Here is a 27,598-nt window from a genome sequence, read left to right as displayed (position 1 = left end):
CCCAGAGGTTTAGGAGGGCTCCCTGGAGGCGGTGTGGTTGGCACACGGTCCTGTGTGTGAGTGTCTGCTGGGGAGAGGGTGTCCCGCTGGTGCTCTGTAGCTGGCAGTGGAAACTACGGGTGGGACGTGGGTCATGCTCACAGTTCCCCGGATGACAAAAGTGTTTTGGGAACCTGAGCTGAGCCACAGGACGGACAGCCCAGCTGGGCACAGGGCAGCCTGCACACGGGGTCAGCCTGAGGGGCCCCCAGGCACGGAAGTCAGAGTAGGGGGAGACAGCCCGGCCTGGCCCCAGGGCATCCGGAGGCTTTCCGGCAGCACCGCTGGCCCCGTAGTGGCGAGTGGGGGGTGACATCCCAAGGTGGGGCTTCCCGCGGGCTCACAGCTCTGCTCGACTTGGGGTGTTCGTGACCTTGTGTCGTGTGGCCCCCAGTCCTTCCCTTGTCCCGGTCACACGCGTGTCTGTTGTCTCCTTTGCGGCCAGCTGTCAGGGCATGACAAGGTACGGTGTCTGTGTGCAAGGACCCTTGGCCTGCTGTGACCCTTGCCGTGTTGTGACTGGTTTTCTCAGGTTGCCCTCCGTGGCCTGTCCCACGGCCAGCTGGATTCCTGACGTGTTGGTTTTAGCTGTCCCGGGGCAGACCACATGCCGGGCAGTAGTGTCCTTGGCCCCGGTGTTTGGGGTAGGAGGGTGGGGGTGTGCTGTGTTCTCCCCTCCACGGCGGAAGGAGATGGCGCAGAGGTGGCGCAGGCCGGGGTGGGGGCACCAGCCCGCGTCTGGACCGCTGCCGGCAAGAGGGTGTGCCTGCCTGTCAGGGTGTGAGCGGCAGGGAGCCCGGGCGGCCCCTCGCGCCGGGGGCGGGGCCTGACGGGGCTGTGCGTCAGCAGCTGCAGACGACCTCCTCGCGGAGCTGCGTGTCCAGCGCGCCGGCGGGGCTGGGCAAGGAGGAGGACGCCGGGCGCTTCCACGGAACCAAGAAGGGCAACTTCCACGAGATCTTCAACCTGACGGAGAACGAGCGGCCGCTGGCGGGTATGTGTGCACGCGAGGAGCCCGTGACCCAGCCCTGTCGAGGTGACCCGCCCCTCGGGACAGGCCCCGGTGGCCCCACGGGGCGTCGGAGTCCCGATCCCTGGGGAGGCGTCACATGGCAGGACCCGCGTTCCCGGGGAGACGCTCACGGGCGGGTTTTGTCCCCGTCAGTGTGCGAGAACGGCTGGCGCTGCTGCCTGATAAACAGGGACCGCAAGATGCCCACGGACTACATCCGCAACGGCGTGCTCTACGTGACGGAGAAGTGAGTGCCGCGGGGCACGGCTGGGCGGGAGGCGCGGGGGCCCACGCCAGCCCTGGGTGCGGGCAGTCTGGCCCCTGAGCAGTTTCCCCAGTGGCCTCCCTGCCACAGGCGACACAGGCTGCAGGGGACATGGGGAGAGGGGCACGGGCGGAGGGGACAAGGGCCGGAGGGGCACCAGCCGGAGGGGCACCGGCCGGAGGGGCACGGGCCGGAGGGGCACAGGCCGGAGGGGACACGGGCCGGAGGGGCACGGGCGGGAGGGGCACGGGCCGGAGGGGACACAGGCTGCAGGGGGCACGGGCCAGAGGGGACACAGGCTGCGGGGGGGCACGGGCCGGCGGGGGGACACGGGCCGGGGGGGACACAGGCCGGAGGGGCACGGGCCGGAGGGGCACGGGCCGGAGGGGCACGGGCCGGGGGGGGGCACGGGCCGGGGGGGGACATGGGCCGGAGGGGACACGGTGGGCCTGCCCACTGAGAGCCTGCCCCGCCCTTGCCGGCTGCCGGCCATTGGGGGTGCCGGGTCTGGTCCCGGAAGCTCCTGTGGGCCAGAGCCATGTGGGGTTCGAGGAGGGGACTGCGCAGTGACCCACTGGGACCGAGGCCCGGGGCCTTGTCGCCTGTGTCTGGAGGAGGCCAGCCCTGGGTTTTCTCCACCGATGGAGACCGGCCTTGCCAGCACCCACGCAACCCCGGGTGCCGGCGGGGCCCCAACTGGCCCCAGGCCGGTGTCTGCTCCTGGTGTTTGGGGGCTCGGCCACCCGTCCCACACCTGCAGTGGTGGCCCAGGCCCGGCCTCCCCGGCCCCTCTCAGAAGGAGTCGCCCGGGAGATTCACCCCGGCCTCAGGGACTCCTGTGTCTCTTGTTGGGAGCAGACGTCTGTTAGCTATGTAGGTGATCCGTGGGCGGGGGAGTTGTCCCTGTTCGTCCCCACTGGGGCTGCGGGGCGGCTGCTAGGTTGTGCCTCTGTCTGTCCCCTCCCTCCTCCAGTTACCTGTGCTTCGAAAGCTCCAAGTCAGGGTCCTCGAAGAGGAACAAGGTCATCAAACTGATGGACATCACCGACATCCAGAAGGTGGGTGTGGCCGTGCCACTGTCCCCCATCCTGCCGACCCCTCCTGCTTCTAGGGTCGGGAAAGCCGAGGGCTCCAAAGTGGTGGTTTCACTGGATACGGTCACGGCCCTGGGGCAGGGGCGGCTGGGGACTTGGATGGCGCTGCTGCTGTGTCCGACTGGGCTCACCTTCTAGAAGGTTTCCGTGTGAGCCCCCTATCAGCCCCCACCAGCCCCCACCAGAGCATGCATGCCCCGGGGCTGCGCCGCCTGGCACGGTCTGTTCCTCAGCTTTAGCCCCACGTCCCTGTGGGTCGGCACCTGTCCCGGTCCCCTCTTGCGGGACCACGTGGGTAAGACGTGCCCAGGCCGTGTGTCTTACAGCGAGGGGGCCGCTGTGTTCTCCACCCCTCGCATCCGAGACCGCCCAAAGCCGAGGTGGCCCCAGGCTCCTGCTTTAGGCGCAGGTGTTGGGGTGAGAGCGGGGCGGTGGCGTCTGGTCCGGCTTTTCCGTGGCCAGTTCCCCTCGCGTGTCATCGCGTGGACTGTGCAGGTGGGCGTGGGCACGGGTGTGTGCGGTGCCCGAGGGCCTTGTTCTCTGGGGCAGAGGGGGCTCGGCGCGGGGCCGACGGGCTCGCTGCCCAGGGTGGTCGGGCCGCTGCTCCTTCCACAGGCAGGTGCATGTGGGGGTGGTGTCCCCCTCCCTCCACGGCATGTCGGGTGCACCCGGCCCCCGTGGTCCGCCCCCGTGGTCCGCCCCCGTCCGGAAAAAGGATGCAGGATCAGCTGACCGACCCGGAGGCACAAGGCCAGGGCCCGAGTCCTCCCGGCCCGCCTCCTGGGGTGGGCGGTGCTGACACGGGCCCCTCCCGGCACGGAAGTCCCAGGCCCCGGTGGGTCTTGCCAAACGTGTGGCCCGGGCCTGTGGCGGGCCGGCTGCCTCCCCGTCCCCGGGAGAGGCCCGAGGTGACAGCCACGTTGTTGTCTTTCAGTACAAGGTCCTGTCCGTCCTCCCAGGCTCAGGCATGGGGATCGCAGTATCGACGCCATCCACCCAGAAAGTAAGCCAGCGCCGGGCTGGGAGCCACCCAGGGGCCAGGGCGGGCCCGAGGGTCCGGGTGTCAGCCGGGCGGTGGGGCCCGGGAAGCCCCTTCTTTTCCTCTGGGCGGCAGGATCCTCTGCCATGTCCAATCAGGGTCAGAAATGTTATCCCTTGATGGGGGGGTGCGGGGCACAGAGTCAGGGGCAGACGGGGGGTGGGGTGTGAAGTGGGGGTGGACCCAGCTTGGTGACTCAGGGAAGGAGAGGTTGAGCCGGCAGCCTGGGGCCTCTGCCTCTTGCCTCAGTTTCTCTCAAGGCTGGGAGCCTGGCCCCTGGGTGGCAGGGGACGTCCGCTCTTCTGCACCCAGACCCCACCCAGGCAGCGGCACGCTGACCTGGCCCCCCGGGTCACGGGTGTCTCGGTCCTGGCGTCAGCCTGGCCATGCTGCGTTCACCGGTGGCGTTTCCTCCCCGCCAGCCGCTTGTGTTCGGGGCCATGGTGCACAGAGACGAGGCCTTCGAGACCATCTTCAGCCAGTACGTGAAAATCACGTCCGCAGCGGCGTCTGGCGGCGACAGCTAGTATCCACTCTCCCGGGACATTGCTGGAATTTTTTTTTTTTTTTTAATAATTCGGTAGTGGAAAAAGATTGGACATCCTCATCTTTTGCAATAATTCTCCTCGACCTGTGGTTTTATTGCGTTGATCCCTGCGTTTGATGGACCACGTGGGGCCGGGGCCCAAGGACGGAGGGTGCCCTGCCGCGGGCCTGCAGGGAGGTGGCAGTGCCGGCCCCGTCCCCACCTCAGCCGGGACTGAGAGGCTGCACCGGGCCCCGGGGGGCTCCTCGTGACCCCACCTCCCTGCTCTGCAGAGGCCGGAAGCTTCTCCTCCACCGAAGCCATAGCTGAGGAGCGTTTGTGGTTAGTGAGGTGACAGTGAGAGGTGACAGTGAGGGGTGGCGTGGAGGCCCCTTGCCCAGCCACTGAGAAATGGGCCGGTCACACTTGCACCTCCTCCAGCAAGCCCTGCCTGCTGGGGCTGGCGTGGCGTCCCCGTCCCCTGCCGTGCCCGCCCCCGTTGGCGCGTGCGGCTGGTGGGAGGGGCCGCATCTGCTCGCTCAGAGCTGGGCGTGTCCGCTGGCACCGTCCTCCTGCCAGCCCCGCGGTGACCCAGCCTGGTGCAGCACCTGCACGGCCGCCGGCCCGTCGTCTTGGCCTCACACCGGCCAGGAGGTCCTCGGCTGGTGACCTGTGAGGGTCCAGAGTGGTAAAAGCACATCTTCTTAACACTTCGCTCTTTGGAAGGCCCAGGAGGACATCTGCAAAGGCTTCGGGAGATGCCCCGAGCCCCGCTGGCTCCCAGATGAAAATCAAGCACAGCCGGGCTGGCACTCGGCCCCCCGGGCTGCTGGCACTGGCGTTGGGGGGTGGAGGGGCTGGGCAGGTGCGTCCCAGACCCATGGTGGCCCTCTCTGCAGGCGCTGTCCCCGTGTCAGGGAAGCTTGGCGGTCCCCTGCTTTAGGGAGCGACCGTGAGCAGAGCCCGGAGGCTCGGGGCCAGCGCCGGCCTGCACCCCGGCATCCGACAGTATTCCCTGCCCCGGCGCAGGGCTCGCCCGCTCCTCGGTGTCCCGCCCGGGGAAGCCCGAGCTTCCTGAGAGCTCGGCTGGTGGAGGAGGCCGGAGGGAGCCCCTCGCAGGCCTGGCTTGTCCTGGGCCGTCTGGGCAGGCTTGGCGTGAGGAGCAGGCGGCCTGGCGTCCAGGACAGGCCCCAGGCCTTGCGGGATGCAGCTACTGGGGCAGGTCACTCCAGCCCGTCCCGAGTCTTTTGGGTGTTGTTGAGATTGTTTTTTGAAGAAACAGAAGATTATATTTTTTACAGAGAGCAAGCTGTTTTTCTTATTTTTATATCATTTTTCAGATGTAATTTTTACCTTTGCTCCGATCCTCATTTGCTGGTTTGGGTGAGAGATCTGGCGGCTCAATGACCCCTTCGCGGGGCCCACAGGGTCACGTGCTGGCGCTGGCGGGGGAGGGGAGCCCTGCCCACCGGCCGGGCTAAGCACACTCCCTGCCCCCATGGTGACGCCCCTGCAGCTCCCAGGTTGCAGGTTGCGTCCTTGCACGGCAGAACCCGCTCGCCCTGGCTGTGGGCCCTGCCTGGCCCGGCTTGCTCAGGTGCATGGCAGGGAGACAGTGCCCGGGGCAAGGCTGGGTGGGCCCTGACCTGTCCCCAGCAGTGCCTTGGGGTGACACCCGTGGGTGACGGTCACAGCCGTCTCCGGGCCCCTGGCAATGCCCAGGTGCGGGTCCTGGGGGCCTTGGGGTCAGCGAGCGCCTCCTTTAGGCGCACTGGGACTCTGTCCCGGGCTCGGTGAGGAGGGTCCCTGCGGCGGAGCGGGCTGATTCTGCACAGCGGGTGGGTGGTTCAGTTCGAGTCCCTTTTGAGGAGAAGGGAGATGAAAACTGACCACGAGCTGGCGTGGCCGCTGGGCTCCCGGCCAGGGTCCCGCGTTGCCCAGTGGGTGGTGGCGGCGGCCGTGGCGGCTGCCCCCCCAGGTCAGGCGGGGAGCAGAGCGCGGCCAGCGGGGGCCCCGGGCTCCCGGCGGGAGAAGCCGCAGGGTCGCTGAACCGTATGCATCTGGGCGGATGTTTAATTTCTATGACTAATCACTGAACTAGAATGAATGTTAAATTTTTTATGTCTGAAGCAGCCTGAGTCTATTTTCGATCTGTAAATAATCATGACCAGTGTGACTTTTGTTCAAAAAATAAAATAAAAAGATTGTACTGTATGAAGAACCCATGGGGGGGGGGAAGGAAAAAAAAAAAAACCTGTAACATTTTTTTAAGAAAACTTCGTTTGTTTAAAGAAGTCTTGTATAAATTATAATTTTTATTTAAATAAACCTAAAATGCTTTGTGCTAAGGCTCGGAGCTGTCCGCCTTCTTGGCAAGGACCCCTGCGTCGGGGGTGGGGGGAGCTGGGCCGCCAGCCCGTGGCTCCCGGGCCACGGAGCTGCGGGTGGCAGGGGCTCCGGGCGCCAAGGCAGGGAGTCCGCTGGGCCTCACCTGGCACAGTCGGGCTTGCGGGTGGCCACCCAGCCTCGGCCCACGGCCCCTCCGCTCAAAGAACTTGACGGGGTGCCTGTGTGACGTACATTTCATTGTTTCGTGTCAGTGCGGGGCCCACGTGTTGCTCCTTCCCCATTATAAAAACAACTTCGGCGACCGTGTGTCGGTCTGGTTAGCTTCCTTTGCAACCGTGTGCATTTAATTCACCCATCTTACGACGTCACACCCCAGGGCCGCCTGGCCTGGCTTGGCTTTTCCTGGCTCCCAGGGGGGTCACAGCACAGGGCAAAGGTCACCAGCCCCAGCGGAGGTGCGGAGGTGCCCCTGTGGGACTCGGGGCAGACGTCGTCACTGGCTGCAGTCAGGTGGGGGAGTCGGGACGGGGCGGGGGGGGGGGGGGGACAGGACCCCAGAGGGAGAGTAAGTTATTAATCATGGTTTTGTTCTGGAACCTTCTTTGTTCTCGCCACACGTACTGTGTATTTTTCTAAAACACAGTGTCTAGTGAATTGGTTTAACGAACGACTAGTAAATGAACGAGAGGGGCAGTGTCAGGAGCCCAGGGGTGGGGTCTGCTCTGTTCTCCGTGTGACTCCCACGGGCCAAGGGGCCGACACGGGGCCATCGGCTGTGCGGGGACCGGGGCGCGGCGCGGCTCTGGCTGCCGAGGGGAAGGGACCAAAGACGGAATCGCGGACAGAGGGAGCTGCCCAGCGCGGCTGACATCTCCCCCAGACTCCCTGGAACCGCGCAGCCCGGCCCCCCATGCGGCCCCTCAGCGCCCCGTCGGCAGGAAGGGGGAGCCGCCCTGCTCACCTGGGGGGGGGGCTGGAGCTGGCGGCCGCTCCCTCCGGAGACAAGCCCTTCCACTCGATTTTGTGCCGGGTGTGCAGCTGGCACAGGCGGGGCACAGCTGGAATGTGTAAGATCGCAAAGAAGATACTCAGCTATCATCACCTTGTCCATGGTATGATGATTACGGGAGACCGTCCGCATTTACAGGTGAATGACAACAGGAGTGTGGAAGTTGCTGGAACCGGGACGGAGTCCCCTGGGTCGAACCCTAGCGCGCCGGCGTCGGGGGACCGGGAGGCGGCAGCCGCCACACACAGGCCGGAGCTGTAGCAGGGCCTGCTCCGAGGCCTGCCCTGCGCACAGACCTGCCGGCGACGGGACTCCTCCCGAGAACCTTCCGGAGAGTGCGGCACTCCAGGTAAGCCGCGTGCACAGCGCGCTCGCCTGCCTCCGCCGCCGAGCAGTGAGCAGTGCCAGCGCCCCGGCGTGCCGCCGTGACCCACGAGCTCGGCCTCCGTGCGGCTTACGGGGGCTCCCTCTTGGCCTTTGAAAGTGTCCCCCTGCCCTGACCCCCGCACGCGCCCGGGTCCCACCGGGGCACGCACACCCCACTGCGGTCCCCTTGCACCCCCAGGGGGACCGCCTTTGGCGAGCTCGCCTCTCTGTCGTCATTCTAGGTTGACAGGAGGCAAAGTTCCCGGAAACAACCTCACACACAAAAAACAACTGCATTTCCATGCAAAACAATTTTTTTTTTTTAAAGGATAGCCTCAACATACGGAGTTTTTAAGAATAACTCTAAGCAAAATTAAAAGACTTTTATGGAAAGATTCTGAAATGATGGAAAGACGTTAATGAGGATCTAGAAAGCGGAAATAACTGGAAACAACTCGTTTTCGTGATGCAGATGTCTTCTCAAGACACGTGGAGTGCAAGAGGCTACAGAGAATGAGACACGGCGTGTCCCCTTTTGGCTCAGGAGCAGAACCTGCGATGCCCAGCGTCGTGCCGCCCAGCGTGGCCGTCCGGAGAGGCGGGTGACTCACGTTCCACGGGCCGCGGCCTCCCGGGGCAGGCCGGGCAGATTCGGCGACGGGGGCACAGGACGCTCTGGGGTGACGTTCCGTGTCTTGACACAGGTGGCGGTCACACCTCTGCTCGTTTGTGTTCCGTAGGTTGCGCACGTGTGTTCTCGTTAAAAATATCCTGCTTTGAAGATAACAGGAATTTGTCAAGGAAAGAAAAATAGCCAAAAACCTGCCCAGGTAACTTTATTTTTGTCTTCTCAAACAGATCAGGTAATGCCATTCTCTAATCTTGAAACCAGCAAGACCAGGAGGAAAATTCAGCCACACCCTCTCCCTCCACATCTCCCGGCCGCGCAAGATCGCGTCATGCAGGATCGGGGCCGCGGCGCTCTGGCATCTGGGTTGGACAGTCGAGCCCCGGCGCCGGCGCTTGGCCGCTTTGCGAGCCACAAAGGAAGGTAAAACGCACACTCACGCTTCTAAGTGACCCCACGCTTTCACTGTCTAACCGCCACTTCCGATCGTTTTCCCCTTGAAACCCCAAAGCACAGGCGTCGTGGCTGCCGCGTCTAGCAGGGTTCACGGCGACCGCAGCCTGTCGCACGGGAACGTCCGAGCTGGCCGCTTCCCGTCCTGCGCGCAGATACCCGGGGACTCTCGGGGGGTGTGAGACACTCACACGGCACCCCAGCAGCAGTCCCCGGTTTGCCACCTGAATGCCGGCAATTGGGAAGGACCACCAAGGCCCTCTGGGAACCGGCCGAGGGGGACACCCGGGTTTCTCGTTGAACACGAAACGCTTGCTCTGGGGCCAGGACCATTTTTCCAAAACCGACAGTGGAGCAGTGGCTCTTAGAGTGGCTGGTGTATGGGAGATGTTTACCAGGGGCAGTAAAGACTTTGAAGAATCTTCTAGGGAAACCTTGTGCTCAAACTTTAGCACAACTCCAGAGGCCCAGGGAAGCCCACGGCCGACTCAGCAGTGGCCCCCCCTCCCAGCACGCCCCAGGGCGCTGCCCGCTGGGCACTGGGCACGGGCACTGCCCACTGAGCACGGGCGCTGCCCGCTGGGCACGGGCAGGCAGGCAGAGCCGCCGGCCTCGCATCTTTGGTTTCTTCCCCACCGGGAGCAAGCACTGATAGAAACAGCCGGGAATGCTTACTCTTCTTACCCAGATTTCTCATTCAACCATCAGTTATTAAACCATCTGCTTGCATGATTATCTTTGATGCCGTGGTCCATTAAGAAAAAAACCCACCGCTAAAGCTGCCTTTTTGTCTGCCCGAGGCGGGGCTGGACGATAAAATGAGGAGTCTCGCGCCACTTCGAAACGTAACACCGGTGCAAGGCAATTCCACAGACACATGCTGACCGCCAAACGCCGGAACCGCTAAGGGAAGCCGTGTGACGTCCACGGATGGGGCCACGGGGCCGTGGCTGCAGCTGTGCTCTCGTGACAGTCCCGTGTCCCTTCGCTCCACAAATGAAAGCGTCAGCTGCAGACTCCTGCATTTCAGAGAAAACCAAATTGCACACGTCCCGTCCTAGACACGAGCAGAGGTGCAGACAGAGCCGGGGCGCGGCGGGGCGCGGGGGGCCGGGGCCGAGCGGGAGGAGCAGCTTTTCTGGGAGGAATCCTCTGTCTCGGGAGGAGCCCGAGCGCTTTGGCGAAAAAAACGAAAGCTCCACCGTAGTTGAGAGGCAAGATACAAGCAGCGAAGACGCCACTTACGCTATTCTGGTTTAAAAGGACAAAGTGTTCAATAAATTATAATAGCTTCCATGACGACGGACAGGACAGGACAGGGCAGATGCGGACCAGGCGTGCGGACATCAGGGCCGGGCCACAGGGATCCCGCCGGAAGGCGGAACGACCCGCCGCTGAGAGCCGGCGTGCGTCTGCGTCCCCCGCCAAGCCCAGCTGCGTCACATGTCGCTAGGGCGCCCCAGCGCTGCACGTTTTAAGACGGCAGAGAAGCCGGCCGGAGGGTCCCACACAGACTGTGCTTCCGGAGTCCCGATCCGTGTGCCGAGCGGGGCCGGGGCCGTGCTGCCAGCCAGCCGCTCCGCCCCAGACGCGGCCGGGCGCAAGCTCCCGACACCAGGCGTCCCGTGCACCCCGACGGCCGCCCGGCCGGCCTCCCGTGGGGTTGCTGCGGCAGGACCGCGTCGCGTGGTCGTCGCGGGAACAGCCGTGTCAGGAAGGCGGAGGCAGGCCAAGAGCACCCGCCACTTCCGGAGCTCGGGCCCGCACGGCTACCGGGTCAGTCTCACCAGGCGGGTCGGGGGGACCCCGCGGCCACCTCCTGCCCAGGCGGTGTGGCCTTCACGGAAAGCACTCGTGTAATTACAACGTCCCTGAAATTATTGCGATGGAGCCCCTAACGGGCTGTCTCTGAAACTACGCCGCGGACACCGCGGAAATCTAAGAAGCCAAAGCCCCAGATCCGAAGGCAGGGCAGGGCGTGCCGAGGCCGTGCGAGGCCCCCCCCCCCCCGCAGATGCGCACACAACTTGAGAGTATGCACACAAAACCGTTGACAAGAAAAGTGCTTTTTTCTAAAGTCAAGATTTAACTATCAAAAATAAACTTCTAAATGTAAATGTATATATCCACATAATTGGTCTGTAGTAAATTTCTTAAATAACTTCCAACACTCCCCGCGCAAGGCGGGCGGGGTGTCAGGGCGTCTCAGCTGCGCGGCGCCTGCTTAGGGTCCTCTTCGATCCCCCGCGCGAAGAGTCGGACCAGCTGGCAGTGGACCCTGCGGAGACAGACGGCCACCGTTAAGCCCTGCGGGCGCACCCGTCCCAGCTGGCCTCGGGCGCACGCCCGGGCCGGGGCGGAGTGCGGGCGTCACCGAGGAGACCCGAGTCCCCAAGGGGAAGCTGCCGGCCGGGCGAGCAGGAGGTCCAGGCACCAGCAGGCCCGGTTCTGGTTCCGATACCCGCCTGCTGGCCCGTGTCCCCCCGCCCGGCTCACTCTCCCCGTGCCAGCACAGGGCCCCGGGAGGAGCGGGTGCAGGGGGGGAGCAGGGAGGTCCCCGGGGCCCTGCCCAGGCCGGATGGTCAGAGTAGGGCTCCGGGGTTAGTGCCATCCTCGCACACGGTACGGCCCCGCTGACCCCACTTACTAACAAGATCACAGCCCCCTCGGACACGTTTCTGTAACCAAAAGCCCCATAACTGGCTGACATGCTATTAAAAGTATAGTGGTATTTACCGAGATATGTAGGATGTATTTCAAATATGCTTTTTCCTAATCTATTTAATAAATGCATGCGCTGGTATTAAAAACAATGCCATTGCCAAAACTTGTGAAATGAGTCAACAGACGCCAAGGCCCTGAGCACACAGTGACTGGCCTGGTGGGTTTTCCTGGGACCTTCTCCTCTACCCATCACTGCTTCCCTGAACTTGTGAAATAGGCTTTTAAAAAAAAAAAAATTGGTTTTACGGCCAGGCGCGGCGGCTCACGCCTGTAGTCCTAGCACTCTGGGAGGCCGAGGAGGGAGGATCGCTCAAGGTCAGGAGTTAGAAACCAGCCTGAGCAAGAGCGAGACCCCATCTCTACTAAAAACAGAAAGAAATTATCTGGACAACTGAAAATATATATACAAAAAATTAGCCGGGCATGGTGGCGCATGCCTGTAGTCCCAGCTACTCGGGAGGCTGAGGCAGGAGGATCGCTTGAGCCCAGGAGTTTGAGGTTGCTGTGAGCTAGGCTGATGCCACGGCACTCTAGCCTGGGAAACAGAGTGAGACTCTGTCCCCCCACACCCCCAAAAAAATACGACGACTTGGCTTTTAATGTTGTAATAAAAACCGTCTTACTGTGAACTGTGAACTTCCCATGGGGAAAGAATTTTCTGTGTGCCCATATCCCATCTGGTTATGTGACACATGTAATTAAGCTATAGATTTCCAATACCGAACGTGGTGGGCCCAGCAGGGTGGGCACCTGCCCCCAGGGAGGCCGTAAGTAAGCCTGGGCAGCGGCGCTTGGGCTCTGTCAGTGTGTCCCCTGGGGTGACAGGCTCTGATTCTCCACGTCCGCCCAGCGAGCCTGGCTAACGGCCATTCTGAGCCTCCCCTCGGGCAGGAGGCAGCGGGACAGCCCGGGCCCTCGGGGCTCTGCCTTCCCCAGTGTGCGTCCTCGCCTGGCCTGGCCACACCAACTCCCCGGGTCCCCCAGGCTGCATGGCCTCCGCACACAGCTCCCCTCAGTGGCTCCTCCCGCCCTGCCGCCGCCAACCTCAGCCTCGCCCCGCCCTGCCCGCCCCGCCCTCTCTGCGCTGAGCAGGGCACTTGGCCGTGAGCGTGGCCCCTTCAGGCCCAACGTCCCCTGGTGCACTCGGGACCAAGGGCTCAGGAAGTGCCTGCAAAGGTGGCTCCATCTGTGTGTGGTTCAAATCACCCCGGAGCAGAGAGAGGGAGAATCGCAGGGCGCGGAGAAGACGACGGAGGGGCCGGGACACCCGCTGGGGACGGATCTGCAGGCCCAGAGCACCAGCTCACGGCCCCCGAGCGCCTTCCCAAAATCAGGCGACGGCCTGTCGGCCGGCACCGACTCACGCGAAGGAACGTGCGCTGCAGGCGCGCCCACGCTCCGCGACACGTACGGAGTCCAGGCGGAGGGCGCGGGGGCCCCCGCGGCACGCACCTGACCTCGATGGCCGCGCTGTGCAGCACCTCGCCGTCGCAGTTCCAGGAGCTGCTGGACGCCTCGCAGCAGCAGGACGGGTGCTCGCGGCAGATGTGCGCGAAGCGCGCCTTCCCCCGCTCCCTGAGGTCGCTGTCCTCGTCCTCCGCGTGCTTGGACGTGAACTGGAACTTCCTGACGCGGTAGACCTCCACGAAGCTGAAGTCAAACTGCCCAGACACAGCGAGAGGGAGGACGCAGCTCTTAACATCACCGTGCCCGGGCGGCGGGCCGCTCAGCGGCGCAGTCTCCTGTCCTGCTGCGCACCTGACACCCTTCCGGGGGGCGTGGCCACTCACCCCCGCCCCCCCACAGCTGATCTGACGACTCAGCCACCCAGGGGGACGTGGCACCTGCCGTCCCGGGCACTTGCCAGGGCGACGTCTGATACTTCCACGAGTCACAGCTCACCCGCAATGATGGACACGTATAAAAGAATTCCGCTAGCTCATTAGCAGTGATTTCTAGAATTTTCTATGTTCTTTTAACAAGCACTACTTAAAGAGCCACATGCCGTGTTTCCCCGAAAATGAGACCTACCCATAAAATAAGCCCTGGCAGGATTTCTAAGCATTTGCACAATAGAAGCCCTACCCCGAAAATGAGACCTAGTGACGGGCGTGGGCACACAGCGCATCTGCACAACCCGTGCGTGCCGTGGCGGAGCGGGAAAGAAGACGAGCAGCCCTTCTCATCTGCCCCATGAGCGCTCTAGTGCTCGACACGAGAGATTGGGGCCGGTGGTTCTAAAGGAAATAGAGTCGCAAGAAACTCAGGATGGAATTCGGGGTTTGGAGAGTGAGGATGATGTTCCAGAAGAAGATGACTTCACTCTATTTGAATAAATGTAGATGGTTGCACCGTACTTAAAAAAGATAACACATCCCCTGGAAATAAGCCCTAGGGTGTCTTTTCCTTGAGGAAAAATAAATGTAAGACCCTGTTTTATTTTCGGGGAAACACGGTAAAAATGGATTGGACTAAATCTTAAATACAATTTTCACTAAAAAATTAGAGACTGTGACCAAAGTCTGGCTTCTCCCAACGTCCGCCAGCAGACCCGGGCTCCCTGCGGAGCTGCAGAAGGCTCTGGCAGCTCTGCTGGGCCCCTTTCTGGGAGCCTAAAGATTTTACTTTAGGGGACCTGTAAGGGCAGCAAAAGTCCTTGCCTTACCACTTTGTTGTGTTTTTAAACAGGAAGAGGAACGACAGACAGGAAGTTATCTGTAAGTATTCACGCCTCTTACTTTCTGTGCTCAAAGATTTATATTTTTAAACGAAATTTGACAAGGAGTAATTGTAACTAGGAGTTTAAAAGCGGCAAAATGGCCGGGCGCGGTGGCTCACGCCTGTAATCCTAGCACTCTGGGAGGCTGAGGAGGGAGGATCGCTAAAGGTGAGAAGTTCAGGACCAGCCTGAGCAAGAGCGAGACCCCCGTCTCTACTAAAAATAGAAAGAAATTAGCTGGACAACTGCAAAATATATAGAACAAATTAGCCGGGCGTGGTGGCACATGCCTGTAGTCCCAGCTACTCAGGAGGCTGAGGCAGGAGGATCGCTTGAGCCCAGGAGTCTGAGTTTGCTGTGAGTGAGGCTGACGCCACGGCACTCTAGCCCGGGCAACAGAGTGAGACTCTGTCTCAAAAAAAATAAATAAATAAAAAATAAATAAATAGAATAAAAGCTACAAAAGGCAAACAAAACAGTATGTCCTTCCTTCCTGCGGATCAAACCCTCCGATAACACGAGAGTCGGGGTTTGCGTGAGTCCCCCGCCGACCCGGGCCACGCGCGGACGGCGCTCCGCTCCACCCACCTGGTCGCACTGGTTGGTGTGTCTGAGGAGGAACCGCAGGAAGTTGAACCTGGAGCACTTGCGGATGAGGATGAGGTCGCAGGACCCGTCCCCCAGGTGGGCCGCCGGCGATAGGCCCTGGGGGCTGCGGCGACAGGCGCAGGACATGTTGGTGACGTTGATGGCCAGGAACTTCCCGCAGACGACCTGCCACTCTTCCACCTCCTCTGCAGCGGGGAGAGCCGTGCGGGGGCCACGGGTCAGCGGGGCGCAGGGACCGGCACACCCCACAGTGAGGTGGGGGTCCCTGCGACGCTGCCGCCCTCGCTGGGGCCAGACGCTTGACTCAAACTCTGGGATCCACCGACCCTCTGGCATTAACACAAAGAAATCCCACGTCGCGGCCCACCACCCGCGGCGGCAGGTTGCCCGCTGAGTGCAGGAGTGCGGGGCCCAGACGGTCCCCTCCCAAGAGGCAGAGCTGTTTTCAGTGCTCCTGGGGGCGGGGGGGGGGGGGGGGGGACTCTGGGATGATGATTCAGAACAAGGGCCAGCAACGTACAGCCCTGGGCTCGATCCAGCCGTCTGCTTTGCACGGACTCCCAGCAAAGGATGGTTTCCCCATTTTTATTTATTTATTCATTTAGAGACAGAGTCCCACTCTGCAGCCCAGGCTAGAGTGCCGTGGCGTCAGCCTCGCTCACAGCAACCTCAGACTCCTGGGCTCAAGCGATCCTCCTGCCTCAGCCTCCCTAGTAGCTAGAACTGCAGGCATGTGCCACCACGCCCAGCTAATTTGTTCTATATATTTTTTTAGTTTTCCAGCTAATTTCTTTCTATTTTTGGTAGATACAGGGTCTCGCTCTTGCTCAGGCTGGTCTCTAACTCCTGACCTCGAGCAATCCTCCCGCCTCGGCCTCCCGGAGAGCTAGGATCACAGGTGTGAGCCACCGCGCCCGGCCTCCCATTTTTAAATGGCAGGAAAAAAAAAATCAGAAGAATAATAATATCTTGACACGTGAAAATGACACGAAACTCGAACGCCGGTGTCCGTAAATGAGGCGTCCACGGCCGCCTCCGCCACCAGGCGTGCTCGAGCCGGGGCCACAGACCTGAGCCGTCCGCACGAGGCCGCCGGCAGGACGTTTGCTGACCCCGTGCCCCAGAGCACTCGGGCGCGGGAGCCCCGGCCTGGGCCCACGGGGGCAGCTCGGAGGGGGACGGCACCGGGCCTCGTCGCAGAGCCTGCTGCTGTTCCCCTGGTGACCTGGCGAGCGGCGGTGAGCTGTTGCCGCCTGGAGCCGGGGAGAAGGGGGACGCGCAGCGCGACACCCCCGGGAGGGGATAAAGCATAGGCGCGCAGCCAGAGAGGAGACAGAAACCGAAACCCTCACTAACGCCAGCCGTGGCAGCGTGGAGCCCGTGTCCCGGACTCACCGGCGTTGTCCAGGCCGTAGAGCGCCTTCTTCTGCTCCTCCTGCAGCTGCTGCCGGCTCTGCCTGCACACGGAGCACCTGGAAGACAGGCCGGCGTCACGGGGCCGCACACGCACGCTCGGCGCGCACGCACGCAGGCCGGCAGGCTCCTCTTGCGTCGCGAAAAGTTCAACGTCAAAGGCTGAGCCAGAGGCGTCTTTCTTTTTGCACGCTAATTCGAGTCCTCAAAATCAGATTTGCTTTTAAAATTTGACGCATCGACGACACGTCCTTCTCTAAAACGTATAAACGTTATTAAAAAGCACAGGGTGAGGACATCTGAGTTGCACCGGGACCCGGGTTCCGCCCGGCCCTGGCGCCAGCGTGGCGCGGGGCGGGAGAAAGTGACTAAGCCGCAGATTCACCAGCGGATGGGTCCCTGGGGTGACGGGTAATTTACTTTCAGATGACAAATGACAAAAACGGTTATTTGTGGCAGCCAGTAATAAGCAAACAAATGACCCGGGGCAGCTAACTCAGAACTTGGCCACGAGTCTAGAATACACTGGCGGTCTTCACCACTAGGCCCACAAGCCGTCAGACAGGACAGGGCTGACGCCGGCGAAATCTGCGCATCAACGATCGCGTTCAGCCACTCGACACCTGCCGCTACCTGTGCCCACTTTCCGGGCTCAGACGCTTCAGTTAAAAAAGCGAAGGCCCCAGAGGAAGGAAGGACGCTCCCAGGCCTGGGGGAGGCAAGAAGGAAGGACAAAGTGAGCGTCCTTCGCAAAGCGACACCATCTCAGCGTGTCCGTGTCCCGAGACTAAGGGACGAGCTGCTCGTTAGGGAGACGCCACCGTCAGCAAAGAGGCCACACGGCCCGGGACAAGTGGCTTTCAGATTTATGACGGTTCTGTTTGGGGTGCGCCGCGTGGCGTGCGGACGCTCTGGGTAGAGAGGAACCTCGGCCTGTTAACTCGCATTAACACGCGCTGCGGAGCGCGGGGGCCGGGCAGCGTGCCAGGCGTGCGTGTGCCCCAACGCCCCTCCCGCCGGGCAGCAGCAGCCCTGGCCCTGCCCGCTCGGACCCTGCACTGGGGCCCACCCGCCCCCTGGCGTGGCTGAGCCCGTGTACACGCGGCCCCCGCTCCGACAGTCCCTGTGGGCCCCGCCCCTCAGCCCCCCCCACCCGTGGCACGGGACACGCTGCCCGTGCGTGCCGTGGGGGCGAAACAGCGAGACAGCTGTCTTCACCGCGCCGTGAGCCCCGGCCCTACACCGTCCCAGTCCCGTCGTGGGGCGTGCCAACCAAGCACCTTCCGTCCACGCCCGGAAACCACTCCGCACCCGCCCTCGTCCGGGAGCAAACCCGTAACAGCCCCGCCCTACTTCCCGTATAAACACGCGTGGAGACGCACTCACCCCGCTCGGCAGGGCTTCCCGTCCCTCGGCGACCCCACCGTGTGCTGTGCGGGCAGGAAGGACACTGTCCCTTCGTAGCAGTGATGGGAGAGGAAGGTCTTTATGCCTGGGGACAGAGCGGGGCAAACAGGACACACCTGTGATCATCACCTGGTCACAGCACGTGACGACCAGCTTCAGAGGCACCAGGGGGGCAGTTCTGGCTGCACGGCGCGGGAGGGACGGCGCGGGGACTGACCGCCACCGCAGGGCGGCCCCAGGCCTCTGTCCCCGCTGGACAGCGGCACATCCGGCCTCGGCGCCGCCCCTCTGAGGCCAGGGGTGACGGGCCGCCTGGGATCTGCCGTGCTGCTCGCTGCCGCCTTCCCCACGGGCAGAGCACAGGGCTCGGCCAGCAGGGAGCCCGCGTGGCCTCCATGTGGCCCGGGCGCGCCAGGGGCCCAGGGTCATCGCCCCGGCCCGTGGAGACAGCCGGCGGTGTCCTGCCTCTGCCAGGGTCACCCACGACCACCGCGGCGTCCTGGGAGGCTCAAGACAACGGCCAGGGCGGTGCTGCCACCCAGACGGCGGAGGCCCCGCGTGTGCCGTCCATGGCGTCGCCCGTGTGCGCGGCACGCCGGGCCGGGCAAAGTTGCCCTGCGCTGGCCTGGTGTGAGCGTGACCGAATGGGCAGTGGCGCAGAGCGGGACGGCAAGGAGAGGGCCTGGGGGCCACAGGGGAACCAGGCGTGTCCTGCCAGTCTCAGGGGGATGCCACCCTCCGTGTCCGACGCTGGGCTGGTGCCGTGTGGCAGTGAGGGCCCACGGGGAGCCGGCCCGGGCCTCGCCCCACACGCTGAGGCTCCATCCTCCACACCCTGCCTCATCTGCAGGTGACCGGCACTCAGCTGGGTGTGCGCAGCCCAGCGGAGGCAGCCCCGACACGAGGCCCGGCCGTCCCCACCCGCCCCTTCCCCTCGTCTAGCACCTGGCTCAGGAAACGCCCGGCGTGGGGACGGGCGGCTTCCCCACAGCCCTCCTGGCGTCCACCCACAGCAACCCAGCCAAGCCACATTCTGGGGGCGTCTCAGCATGTGGCGGGGGCAGGGCGGGGCCCAGGAAACCACTCCCCAGGACTCGCGTCCTGCAGGGGACAGAGCTGCAGCAGCCACGCAAGGCCCCGGGCCGAGGGGCTGAGGGCGGGCGGGCTGCGGGGCACACCTGGCTCAGCAGGGGTGACCAGGCAACGGCCAAAATGAACCGTCATGCTATAAACCCCGTGGATTTTCTGAGTTTCTCGGTATTCCTTTTCTTAACCGCGGTTTGGATAAATATCTAACCGGCATTTCTTATATTCTAGTATCGAAGCCACACTATAGTTTTTAATTTAATTAGACCTTTTCAGGCTACATGAAGTTTACCAAATTGCTAACCCTTCCTCTCATAACAAGAGGGTTAGATTTTAGTATCTGGAGTCATTCACTCTGATTTAACACAGATTCACCCAAAGCAAACAGTGAAGGGCGGGGACCGGGCAAATGACGGTACTAAGCAGAGCCAGGCCGTCCACCTGGACGGCGGGGACGTCAAACCTGAGATCCTACTACGGCCAGTTCGGTTCTGCCTTCTCTGCTTCCGGGGGCTGGCAAGGAGATACCGCACCCCGTCCCCGAGACCCCACAGCCTGGAGCCGACCTTCCCCCAGCTCTGCGACCAAGTGACGGGAGCCCCACAGCCCGTCCTCAGCCCCCGCCAGCGTCCCCAGGGAGCCTGGCAGACGCGCACGCCCAGCCCCGCCCCGGACCTGCCACGCTGGGGGCCCTGGGGGCGAGCCCCCCCACCCACAGTCTGAGGCTTGAGGAAGGGTGACGGGGAATTGGGCAAACCGAGCCCGTCTGCTCAGCCAGGAAGCAGGGCAGGAGCACCCGCCGGGCGACACCAGGCCGTGGCATTCGCCGCGCGCGCCCTGCCCCCGCCCCCGCGCCTCGGGGAGGTCGGACCTCGCCCATGCTGCTCACAGACACGCCCCTGGCGTGAGAGCAAGGCCTGGCGTGGAGCGGGTGACGGACAGGTGCGTGTGGGCGAGTGACAGCTACTGCGCAGACACCGCGTGGCGGGGCGCGTTTGCAGGACGAAACAGAGGCCGCCCGTGCGGGGAGCACCGGGCCGGCTCCGGCTCCGGCACCAAAGGCTTTATTCCTCGCGGCGAAAGCTCCCGCCGTGTTGACTGGGGTGCGTGCGGGCGGTTATAGAACCGACGTTTCCTGGTTAGAATTCCCACTGGAACCGTCCGTGGAGGCTGGCCGTCGCACACCTAACACGCGTGAAGACCCGGCGCCTGGTTTCCCGGGGCTCGCGTCAACCCACGGCTCTGAGCCATGCCGTCTCCCGGGCGCGTGGCCACACGAGCCTGCGCGGCGGGGCCGGGGAGCAGGGCCCAGAGCCCGGCCCAGGCTCCCGACCAGCGCCGCCACGCCCCGGCCACGGGACAGCACGTGGGGCCCGCGGTGGCTCCCCGTCGGGGAGTGGGGGGCCCCACCCCGACAGCGCTGTGTGGCTGCGCCAGGCGGGGCCCGCGGAGGCCATCGGCGCGAGCGAGCGTCACAGGGCACGAGCCTCACACCCGCCCGGAGTCCGCCCCGCCCGGCGCCCCGAGTCACCTGAGAAGTCGTATCTGGCCAGCCCCATCCAGCGCTTTTTCTCGCTGTCCCTGATGATGTCCCCGTAGAAGCCGTAGCCCAGCAGGGACACCGAGTAGCGCAGCAGCGTGCCGCCGTGGTGCACCGAGGACACGTCCATGGCCAGCGAGTCCCCTGTGGGGGGGGGGAGAAGCCCAGTGAGGAGACCCCAACCCCCACCGGGCTCCCATCCCCGTCCCCGTCCCCGGGCCTGGCAGACAGAGGAGCCGCTCGGCTCGAAGGGCACAGACGGGAAACGCTCGCCGCCGCGACCCTTGCTCTCGGGGTGCCGGGACCCCTGTTTCTGATTCAAAGGACAGAGTGTGACTCAAACTCCCAGAGGCAGGCTCCGGAGGCCGTTCTGCGGGGACAGCACAGATGTGTCCCTGGGGCTCAAGAAACGTCATCCATTAGGGGAAGGGGGATTCCAGAACGAAGAAAAGGTCGTGAATGGCTATTTTTAAACACAAAGTCCTGAGTGGCTATTTTTAAACATACAATGTCGGTGACATCAGGACAGACACGGTGACCTTGTAAACTGGGACAAGGAATGGGAGGTGGGCCCGCATCTGTCATGCAAGTGCCGGACAAGCTCCGGCCCCTCCTCACCTCCCGACCCCGGCTCGGGGCAGGCCCCTGGGGTGTCCGCCAGCCCCCCGGGCACCTCACGAGGAGCGGGGAGTCGACCCCGGTCCCCCAGGCACAGCCCGGACCCCACGGGTGACACGGGCAGCCCTCAGGGACAGCCGGCCTGGGGGTTGGTGAGGGGGTAAAGGTAGAATGAGTGAGACCATCGTGGAATTGATGGATCCTGGGCAGAAAATGACTCAGGACCTAGGGCCGCGCCTATCCCTGGGGTCCGGGGCCCGGGAAGCCCGCGCCGACCAGGCGGCCTTGGAGTGGGCTCCGCATGGGGACCGGAGGCGGCGGGCAGAGCCCCGGGACAGAGCGCAGCGTGGTGCATTCTGGGACAGGAGGGCAGCGGGCCAGAGCGGGAGGCCCGGCCAGTCACCCGGGGCTCTGGGCAGGGGTGTGGCGCCAGGGGCTTGTGGATTTACAAGACCCCTCTGATGAGACGGGGGTGGGTGGGTGAGGGCAGCTGCCCAGGGGCCCCAGGGCGCCGCCGTGGCGTGCAGGGCGAGGAAGGGACTCACCGACCACGATGTGCAGGGCCGAGGTCTCCGCATCGCTAGTGCCCACGGTGGAGTAGCACACGCAGTCTGTCGACCCTGCGGGGGAGGGGTGGGGAGACGAGGTCCCAAACAGCGCCCCAGCAGTCGGGAACTGCAACGGGGCCTCTGGCTGAGCCCTAGCACCCTGTCCCTTTGCTTCCGTGGTCCCGGAGTAAACAGAAGAAGCAAAAGGAATTTGCCTACAAAATGCATCTAGAAAACATTAGGGTCGATCCATCCAAACGGTCGAGACTGATCCTGCAGGAACGTCTCGTGGCCGCTTATGGGGCCGCCCGCAACGCGCCCGCTAGCACCCGCGGCTGCCGCTGCGCCTGCCTGCCTGACTTAGCCTAACACTGTGATTGTTTTGAAGGGCAAGGTGCTTCCTGGAGAGACGCTAAGTGCCCCAAGCCAAACCGGCGCCTTCGGGACAGAGCCCAGCTCCCCGCGCGGTTGGCAAGGCCCTGCCCCGGATCCCGCCTTGCCTTCCCTCTCGGTGCCTCCCGTCACCCTCCGTCACCCTCCCGTGGGCGGGCGGACTCCCTCTGCCCCGCCCGCCCCTCCCCCCACGCGCTTCAGGTCAGCCAGGAGCTGCTCCCTGCAGATGCCGCCCTGCCACCCTCCTCGCCTGCTCCCGGGCACCGGGACCCCTCGCCCGGGGAAGGAAGGCAGCCTCCCACGCCCACCCGCACCGCCTCCCAGCGCCTTCCACAAGGGCGGCCGTCCTTGTCCTCGGAACAGGACAAGCGGCCCCCCAAGGGCTCGTGTCACTGCTCGAAAACTTTCCCTCAAAAGAATGCAAGGGCTGCACACTGCGATAAAATCACCATCTGAATAAGGAAGTGAAGGACCAAGCAAGAACGCTGTTCCCCCCAAAGCGCCCGACTAGGAATCTGTGCCAGTTAAAGGAGGACTTCCTTCGGATCGCTCACTGTCCCCGGTGGCCGCTCACACAGAGCCACCCCAGGGGCGGGGCAGGGCGGGGCGGGGCGGGGCTGCCTACCCGCGGGGATGATGCCGATGCGCAGGCCGCTGGGCGCCAGCGCGGCCCTCGGGTGGTCCTGGTCCACGCCCGCGCTCCTCTGCGTCCTCCCCACCAGGCCGTGCAGCACCTCGCTGAACATGCCGTCGCCGCCCACGCACACGATGCTGCGGGGATGGAGGGGGACACGGGCGTCAGGGGCCGGGTCCCTTCCGGCGCGGTGCCCCGGACACCGCAGGCCCGAGGCTCCGGCTTCGGCCGGAGGGGCAGCTGGCAAGCGTGGCCCGCGGCCGGTGCCGGGGAGCCTGGCCCTCCGCGATGGGGTCGCGCCTCGGTGCCGGCCTGCCCGGACCGCTCCTGCAAACAAGGTGACCCCCGGCAAACGCCGGCTTTCCTCCTGGGAGTCTGCGATTTTGGTGGCCGCCTGAGAGCCCCATGTGACTGGCCCCCGCCAAAAGCCTAAAGCCTGGGCCTGGAGACTCACGCTTGCAGGGCGGAAGCCCCAGCCCTGTGCGGCTGAGCCCAGAGTGCAGCCTGCGAGACCCGCGGGGGGCAGAGGGCACGGAAGCCTGCGCACGGGCGTCCTTCTCCTTTGCTGACTCGGCTGCGTCCCGGGACAAAGCTTAGCTGGGGCACAGCTACACGCCCACGTCACCAGCCATGTGGGTGGTCTTGGGGGCCCAAAACACAGGAGTAGGGGGGACCGAACACGCGCTGGGGGGAATGGGTGCATAGGAAAAGGCAGGGCAAGGAAGTGGAAAAAGGGGCCGTGGCTGGAAGGCAGCGGTGGGGGACGACCCATGGGGGCACAGCGCCAGGGTGACAGAGCGGAGAGGCGTGTGCACGCATGGCACAGACGCAGCACTGCGTCACAGCGCCAGGGTGACAGAGCAGAGAGGCGTGTGCACTCATGGCACAGACGCGGCACTGCGTCACAGCGCCAGGGTGACAGAGCAGAGAGGAGTGTGCACTCATGGCACAGACGCGGCACTGCGTCACAGCGCCAGGGTGACAGAGCAGAGAGGCGTGTGCACTCATGGCACAGACGCGGCACTGCGTCACAGCGCCAGGGTGACAGAGCAGAGAGGCGTGTGCACGCATGGCACAGACGCGGCACTGCGTCACAGTGCCAGGGTGACAGAGCAGAGAGGCGTGTGCACTCATGGCACAGACGCGGCACTGCGTCACAGCGCCAGGGTGACAGAGCAGAGAGGCGTGTGCACGCATGGCACAGACGCAGCACTGCGTCACAGCGCCAGGGTGACAGAGCAGAGAGGAGTGTGCACTCATGGCACAGACGCGGCACTGCGTCACAGCGCCAGGGTGACAGAGCAGAGAGGCGTGTGCACGCATGGCACAGACGCAGCACTGCGTCACAGCGCCAGGGTGACAGAGCAGAGAGGCGTGTGCACTCATGGCACAGACGCGGCACTGCGTCACAGCGCCAGGGTGACAGAGCAGAGAGGCGTGTGCACTCATGGCACAGACGCAGCACTGCGTCACAGCGCCAGGGTGACAGAGCAGAGAGGCGTGTGCACTCATGGCACAGACGCGGCACTGCGTCACAGCGCCAGGGTGACAGAGCAGAGAGGAGTGTGCACTCATGGCACAGACGCAGCACTGCGTCACAGCGCCAGGGTGACAGAGCAGAGAGGAGTGTGCACTCATGGCACAGACGCGGCACTGCGTCACAGCGCCAGGGTGACAGAGCGGAGAGGCGTGTGCACGCATGGCACAGACGCGGCACTGCGTCACAGCGCCAGGGTGACAGAGCAGAGAGGCGTGTGCACTCATGGCACAGACGCGGCACTGCGTCACAGCGCCAGGGTGACAGAGCAGAGAGGCGTGTGCACTCATGGCACAGACGCAGCACTGCGTCACAGCGCCAGGGTGACAGAGCAGAGAGGCGTGTGCACTCATGGCACAGACGCGGCACTGCGTCACAGCGCCAGGGTGACAGAGCAGAGAGGCGTGTGCACTCATGGCACAGACGCAGCACTGCGTCACAGCGCCAGGGTGACAGAGCAGAGAGGAGTGTGCACTCATGGCACAGACGCGGCACTGCGTCACAGCGCCAGGGTGACAGAGCAGAGAGGCGTGTGCACGCATGGCACAGACGCAGCACTGCGTCACAGCGCCAGGGTGACAGAGCGGAGAGGCGTGTGCACGCATGGCACAGACGCGGCACTGCGTCACAGCGCCAGGGTGACAGAGCGGAGAGGCGTGTGCACTCATGGCACAGACGCGGCACTGCGTCACAGCGCCAGGGTGACAGAGCAGAGAGGAGTGTGCACTCATGGCACAGACGCGGCACTGCGTCACAGCGCCAGGGTGACAGAGCAGAGAGGCGTGTGCACGCATGGCACAGACGCGGCACTGCGTCACAGCGCCAGGGTGACAGAGCGGAGAGGCGTGTGCACGCATGGCACAGACGCGGCACTGCGTCACAGAGCGGGGCAAAGGACAGGCCTCGAGCTCACTGGGCAACCTCATGGCCTCTGGCGACCCGCGGGCTCGGCACAGCTGGGAGGAGAGGCAGGGTGGGCTGCGGGTGGGAAGAGAGGGTGGCAGAACGGCAGTCCGTGGCGGGGTGGGGGGAGCATGGGGAGTGGGGGAGGGGCCCCTTCGGGTCTGAGTGGGAGCGGTCAGAGTGCCTGGCTGCCCTCCGGTGGGTCCGGCTGCGCACAGGCTGCACAAGCAGGGGCGGGGGCACGCGCTTTAACGTGCAGCTCCCGTGTGCAGAGCCCCCGGGCCCCTCCCCTCCATGACCCGCAGGCCGTGCCGGGGTCGCCTCCCCCACCTGGGCTGTGGTCTCGGCGCCACGGCTCGGGCACCTTAGAATGTCCAACACGACAACACCCGGCACCCTGGGGCGGGCACTCCGTAAATGCCCACGAGTCACTCGGGTAAATGACCGAGCCGCAGAAGGAACGGCCGGCCATCACTGCCAGGCCTCCCGGCCTCCCGCCAGGCACGTGGCCGGGGGAAGGCGTGTGCCCAGGGGCAGGCGTGTGCCCAGGGGAAGGCGTGTGCCCAGGGGAAGGCGTGTGCCCAGGAGGCCGGGTGAGGTCCTGCGACCGAGGGGAAGTGAAGGAAGTGGGAAGTGAAGGAAGATTCTGTGATTTTCCTGACCAGGCTGCCGTCGGGGTGGAGCTGGAGGTGCAGTGCGTGGAGGGGCGCTGCCTGGTCCCAGGGCTCCCCAACACCCCCCACACCCCCACACTCAGGACAGGGGGAGAGCGTTCTTCTCCCTGTCTGCACACGGGCAGGGGCCAGTTCTACCTCCCTGTCTAAGCTCAGCACCGACACAGGCATGGGGCTTGGCAGGCACTCAGCCGTGTTTGCGGAATGAATGAGGATTTCCAGAAATATTCACGCTGTAATTTATAACACATGCTCACAAAACTCCAGATGGAACAGAGAGAAGAAAACAAAAGGCGGAATGTTTAAGCAGGGGAATGTTTAAGCTCAGCAGGAAGAATGACTTACTAATCTGAGCACTTGAATTTGAAAACTTCCACTGGTCCAAAAAATGCCATAGGCAAAATTAAAAGACCATTTCAAAACTAGGACAAATGCTTCAAAAACAAATCTAACAATAAATATGAATTGCCTATTATTTGTTGGATAAAAGAACAAATGACTAAAATTATGGCCAATAGAAGAAAATGGGCCAAAGACATAAAAATCAATTCAAAGAAGAAAACCAGTTAGCCAATAAGCATACTGCTCAAAAGATTAAAGACTCCTACACGTCAAATTAGCAGACGATTTGTAGAGTGATAATAGCAAATACACTGGCCAGGACCATGGATAATACACTATACAAGAAAAAACGTAAATTAATGGAATCTTTTTAGAAAGCAACGTGGCAGTAACAGTAGCAGAAATGTTAAAATGCTAATCACCTATGGCCAGTTAATTTCATTTCTACGAATTTACCTTCAAGAAAGTGTAGATGTGTCAGAGAGACTCATATACAAGAATTCTAGTTTACTGTAAGAGCAAAAATTGGAGAGAATCTAACCATCTACTAGTGAGAGACTAGTTAAATAAATTATGGTATATTCATATAATAAAACGTGATACAGGTATCAACAATAATATTTCGGGGGAATCTTTAATGACATGGGAAATTGCTCACAATACAAGAGAAGAGCAGAATCCCAAACTGTAAAAATGACGTCGTCCCAACTTTGCTCGACAAAGCGCCTGGCTGATTTATTTCTCCGTCTACACAGAGCTGTGTAAACACGTCTCGCGAAAGACTCCGCAGGACACAGAACCCTCTGTGGTTCTCGCCCAGTGGGTGGGGACGACTGTGGAACTCTGCACTTTTCTGCCTTTTCTTAACTTTCCACAAAAAGCATGTTTACTTTTATAATGAGGAAAAAAAAATAAATTAAGGAAAGGGAGGTAACAAAAAAAAAAAAATCTAAGAGGGAGGGGTGGGGCCTGATTAGACCTGACTACTGACGAATGAAGATTGAAGCAGCCTACTCACCCGTCATAGCTCTCCAAGTTGATCTCATACAAAGTCTCCTTGGCTTGATTGGCGTGTTCAGTCACTGCAGGGGAAAAACATTACACCATACGGTTTACATCTGTGCATCTTCACTTACATTAAAAGGCAAATAAACCACTCCTTTTGAATGAGGTCCCATAAAACCCACAGCGGGGTTTCCTATACAAAACCCCTTCTGAGATGGGATCGGGCCGACCTCAGTGGGACGCGGCCCCCTAAGGACGCAGGCTACTGGGCGGGACGTGGCATTCGTGGCATTTAATTGCCAACGAATAAGAACTTCTTTGAGGGAGACGACATCTTCTACTTTCTACTTTTTCCTTGTTATACAAGCTACTTTCAAAATTGTAGAATATACCAAAATACAGAAAGGAGACAAGGGTGGCCTGTAGTCTCTATACCCAATATGAATTTCCACTAAGATTCTGCTGCACACACAATTTTGTGTCCTTGCTTTCCCACTGTATCACAATCACTTTTCTATCATTGAAAATTCTTTATAAAGACCATTTGAAGGCGCTACATAGTATTCCTTCAGATTCACCACAACTGTAGGCTTATATTTCCTGTTTAGAGCATTTGTTTCTAATGCTTTGCTGTTATAAAAAGAAGGGCAACAGACATCCGTGTAC

The 27,598-nt window shown here is 62.4% G+C and overlaps 2 protein-coding genes across 3 annotated transcripts in view; one reads left to right on the top strand and one right to left on the bottom strand.

Annotated features, from left to right (window-relative positions):
- Positions 1–6,323, top strand: part of GRAMD4 (GRAM domain containing 4) — an 86,018-nt gene extending 79,695 nt beyond the window's left edge. The window contains exons 15-19 of the mRNA XM_076006909.1: positions 889–1,033; positions 1,205–1,298; positions 2,290–2,374; positions 3,345–3,413; positions 3,872–6,323. Of these exons, the coding sequence (XP_075863024.1) occupies positions 889–1,033; positions 1,205–1,298; positions 2,290–2,374; positions 3,345–3,413; positions 3,872–3,976 (498 nt within the window). The 3' untranslated portion in view covers positions 3,977–6,323. The remainder of the gene's footprint in view (positions 1–888; positions 1,034–1,204; positions 1,299–2,289; positions 2,375–3,344; positions 3,414–3,871) is intronic.
- A 1,235-nt stretch (positions 6,324–7,558) lies between these two features.
- CERK (ceramide kinase) overlaps positions 7,559–27,598 on the bottom strand; it is a 42,776-nt gene continuing 22,736 nt past the window's right edge. The window contains exons 5-13 of one of the 2 annotated variants that reach the window (XM_012756943.2): positions 26,946–27,009; positions 22,463–22,608; positions 21,442–21,516; positions 20,270–20,422; positions 17,632–17,737; positions 16,228–16,304; positions 14,812–15,017; positions 12,957–13,165; positions 10,915–11,058 (exon numbers count right to left, since the gene is read on the bottom strand). In XM_012756943.2, the coding sequence (XP_012612397.2) occupies positions 10,986–11,058; positions 12,957–13,165; positions 14,812–15,017; positions 16,228–16,304; positions 17,632–17,737; positions 20,270–20,422; positions 21,442–21,516; positions 22,463–22,608; positions 26,946–27,009 (1,109 nt within the window). In that variant the 3' untranslated portion in view covers positions 10,915–10,985. Of the gene's footprint in view, positions 8,471–10,914; positions 11,059–12,956; positions 13,166–14,811; positions 15,018–16,227; positions 16,305–17,631; positions 17,738–20,269; positions 20,423–21,441; positions 21,517–22,462; positions 22,609–26,945; positions 27,010–27,598 lie in introns of those variants that run through there. The other variant, XM_076006908.1, reaches the window with a different exon arrangement.

The sequence above is a fragment of the Microcebus murinus genome, chromosome 10 (assembly GCF_040939455.1).
Source record: "Microcebus murinus isolate Inina chromosome 10, M.murinus_Inina_mat1.0, whole genome shotgun sequence".
NCBI classification, from domain to species: Eukaryota; Metazoa; Chordata; class Mammalia; order Primates; family Cheirogaleidae; genus Microcebus; species Microcebus murinus.
Note: the sequence above shows the minus strand (reverse complement) of the source record. Positions and strands in the feature narration are given on the sequence as shown.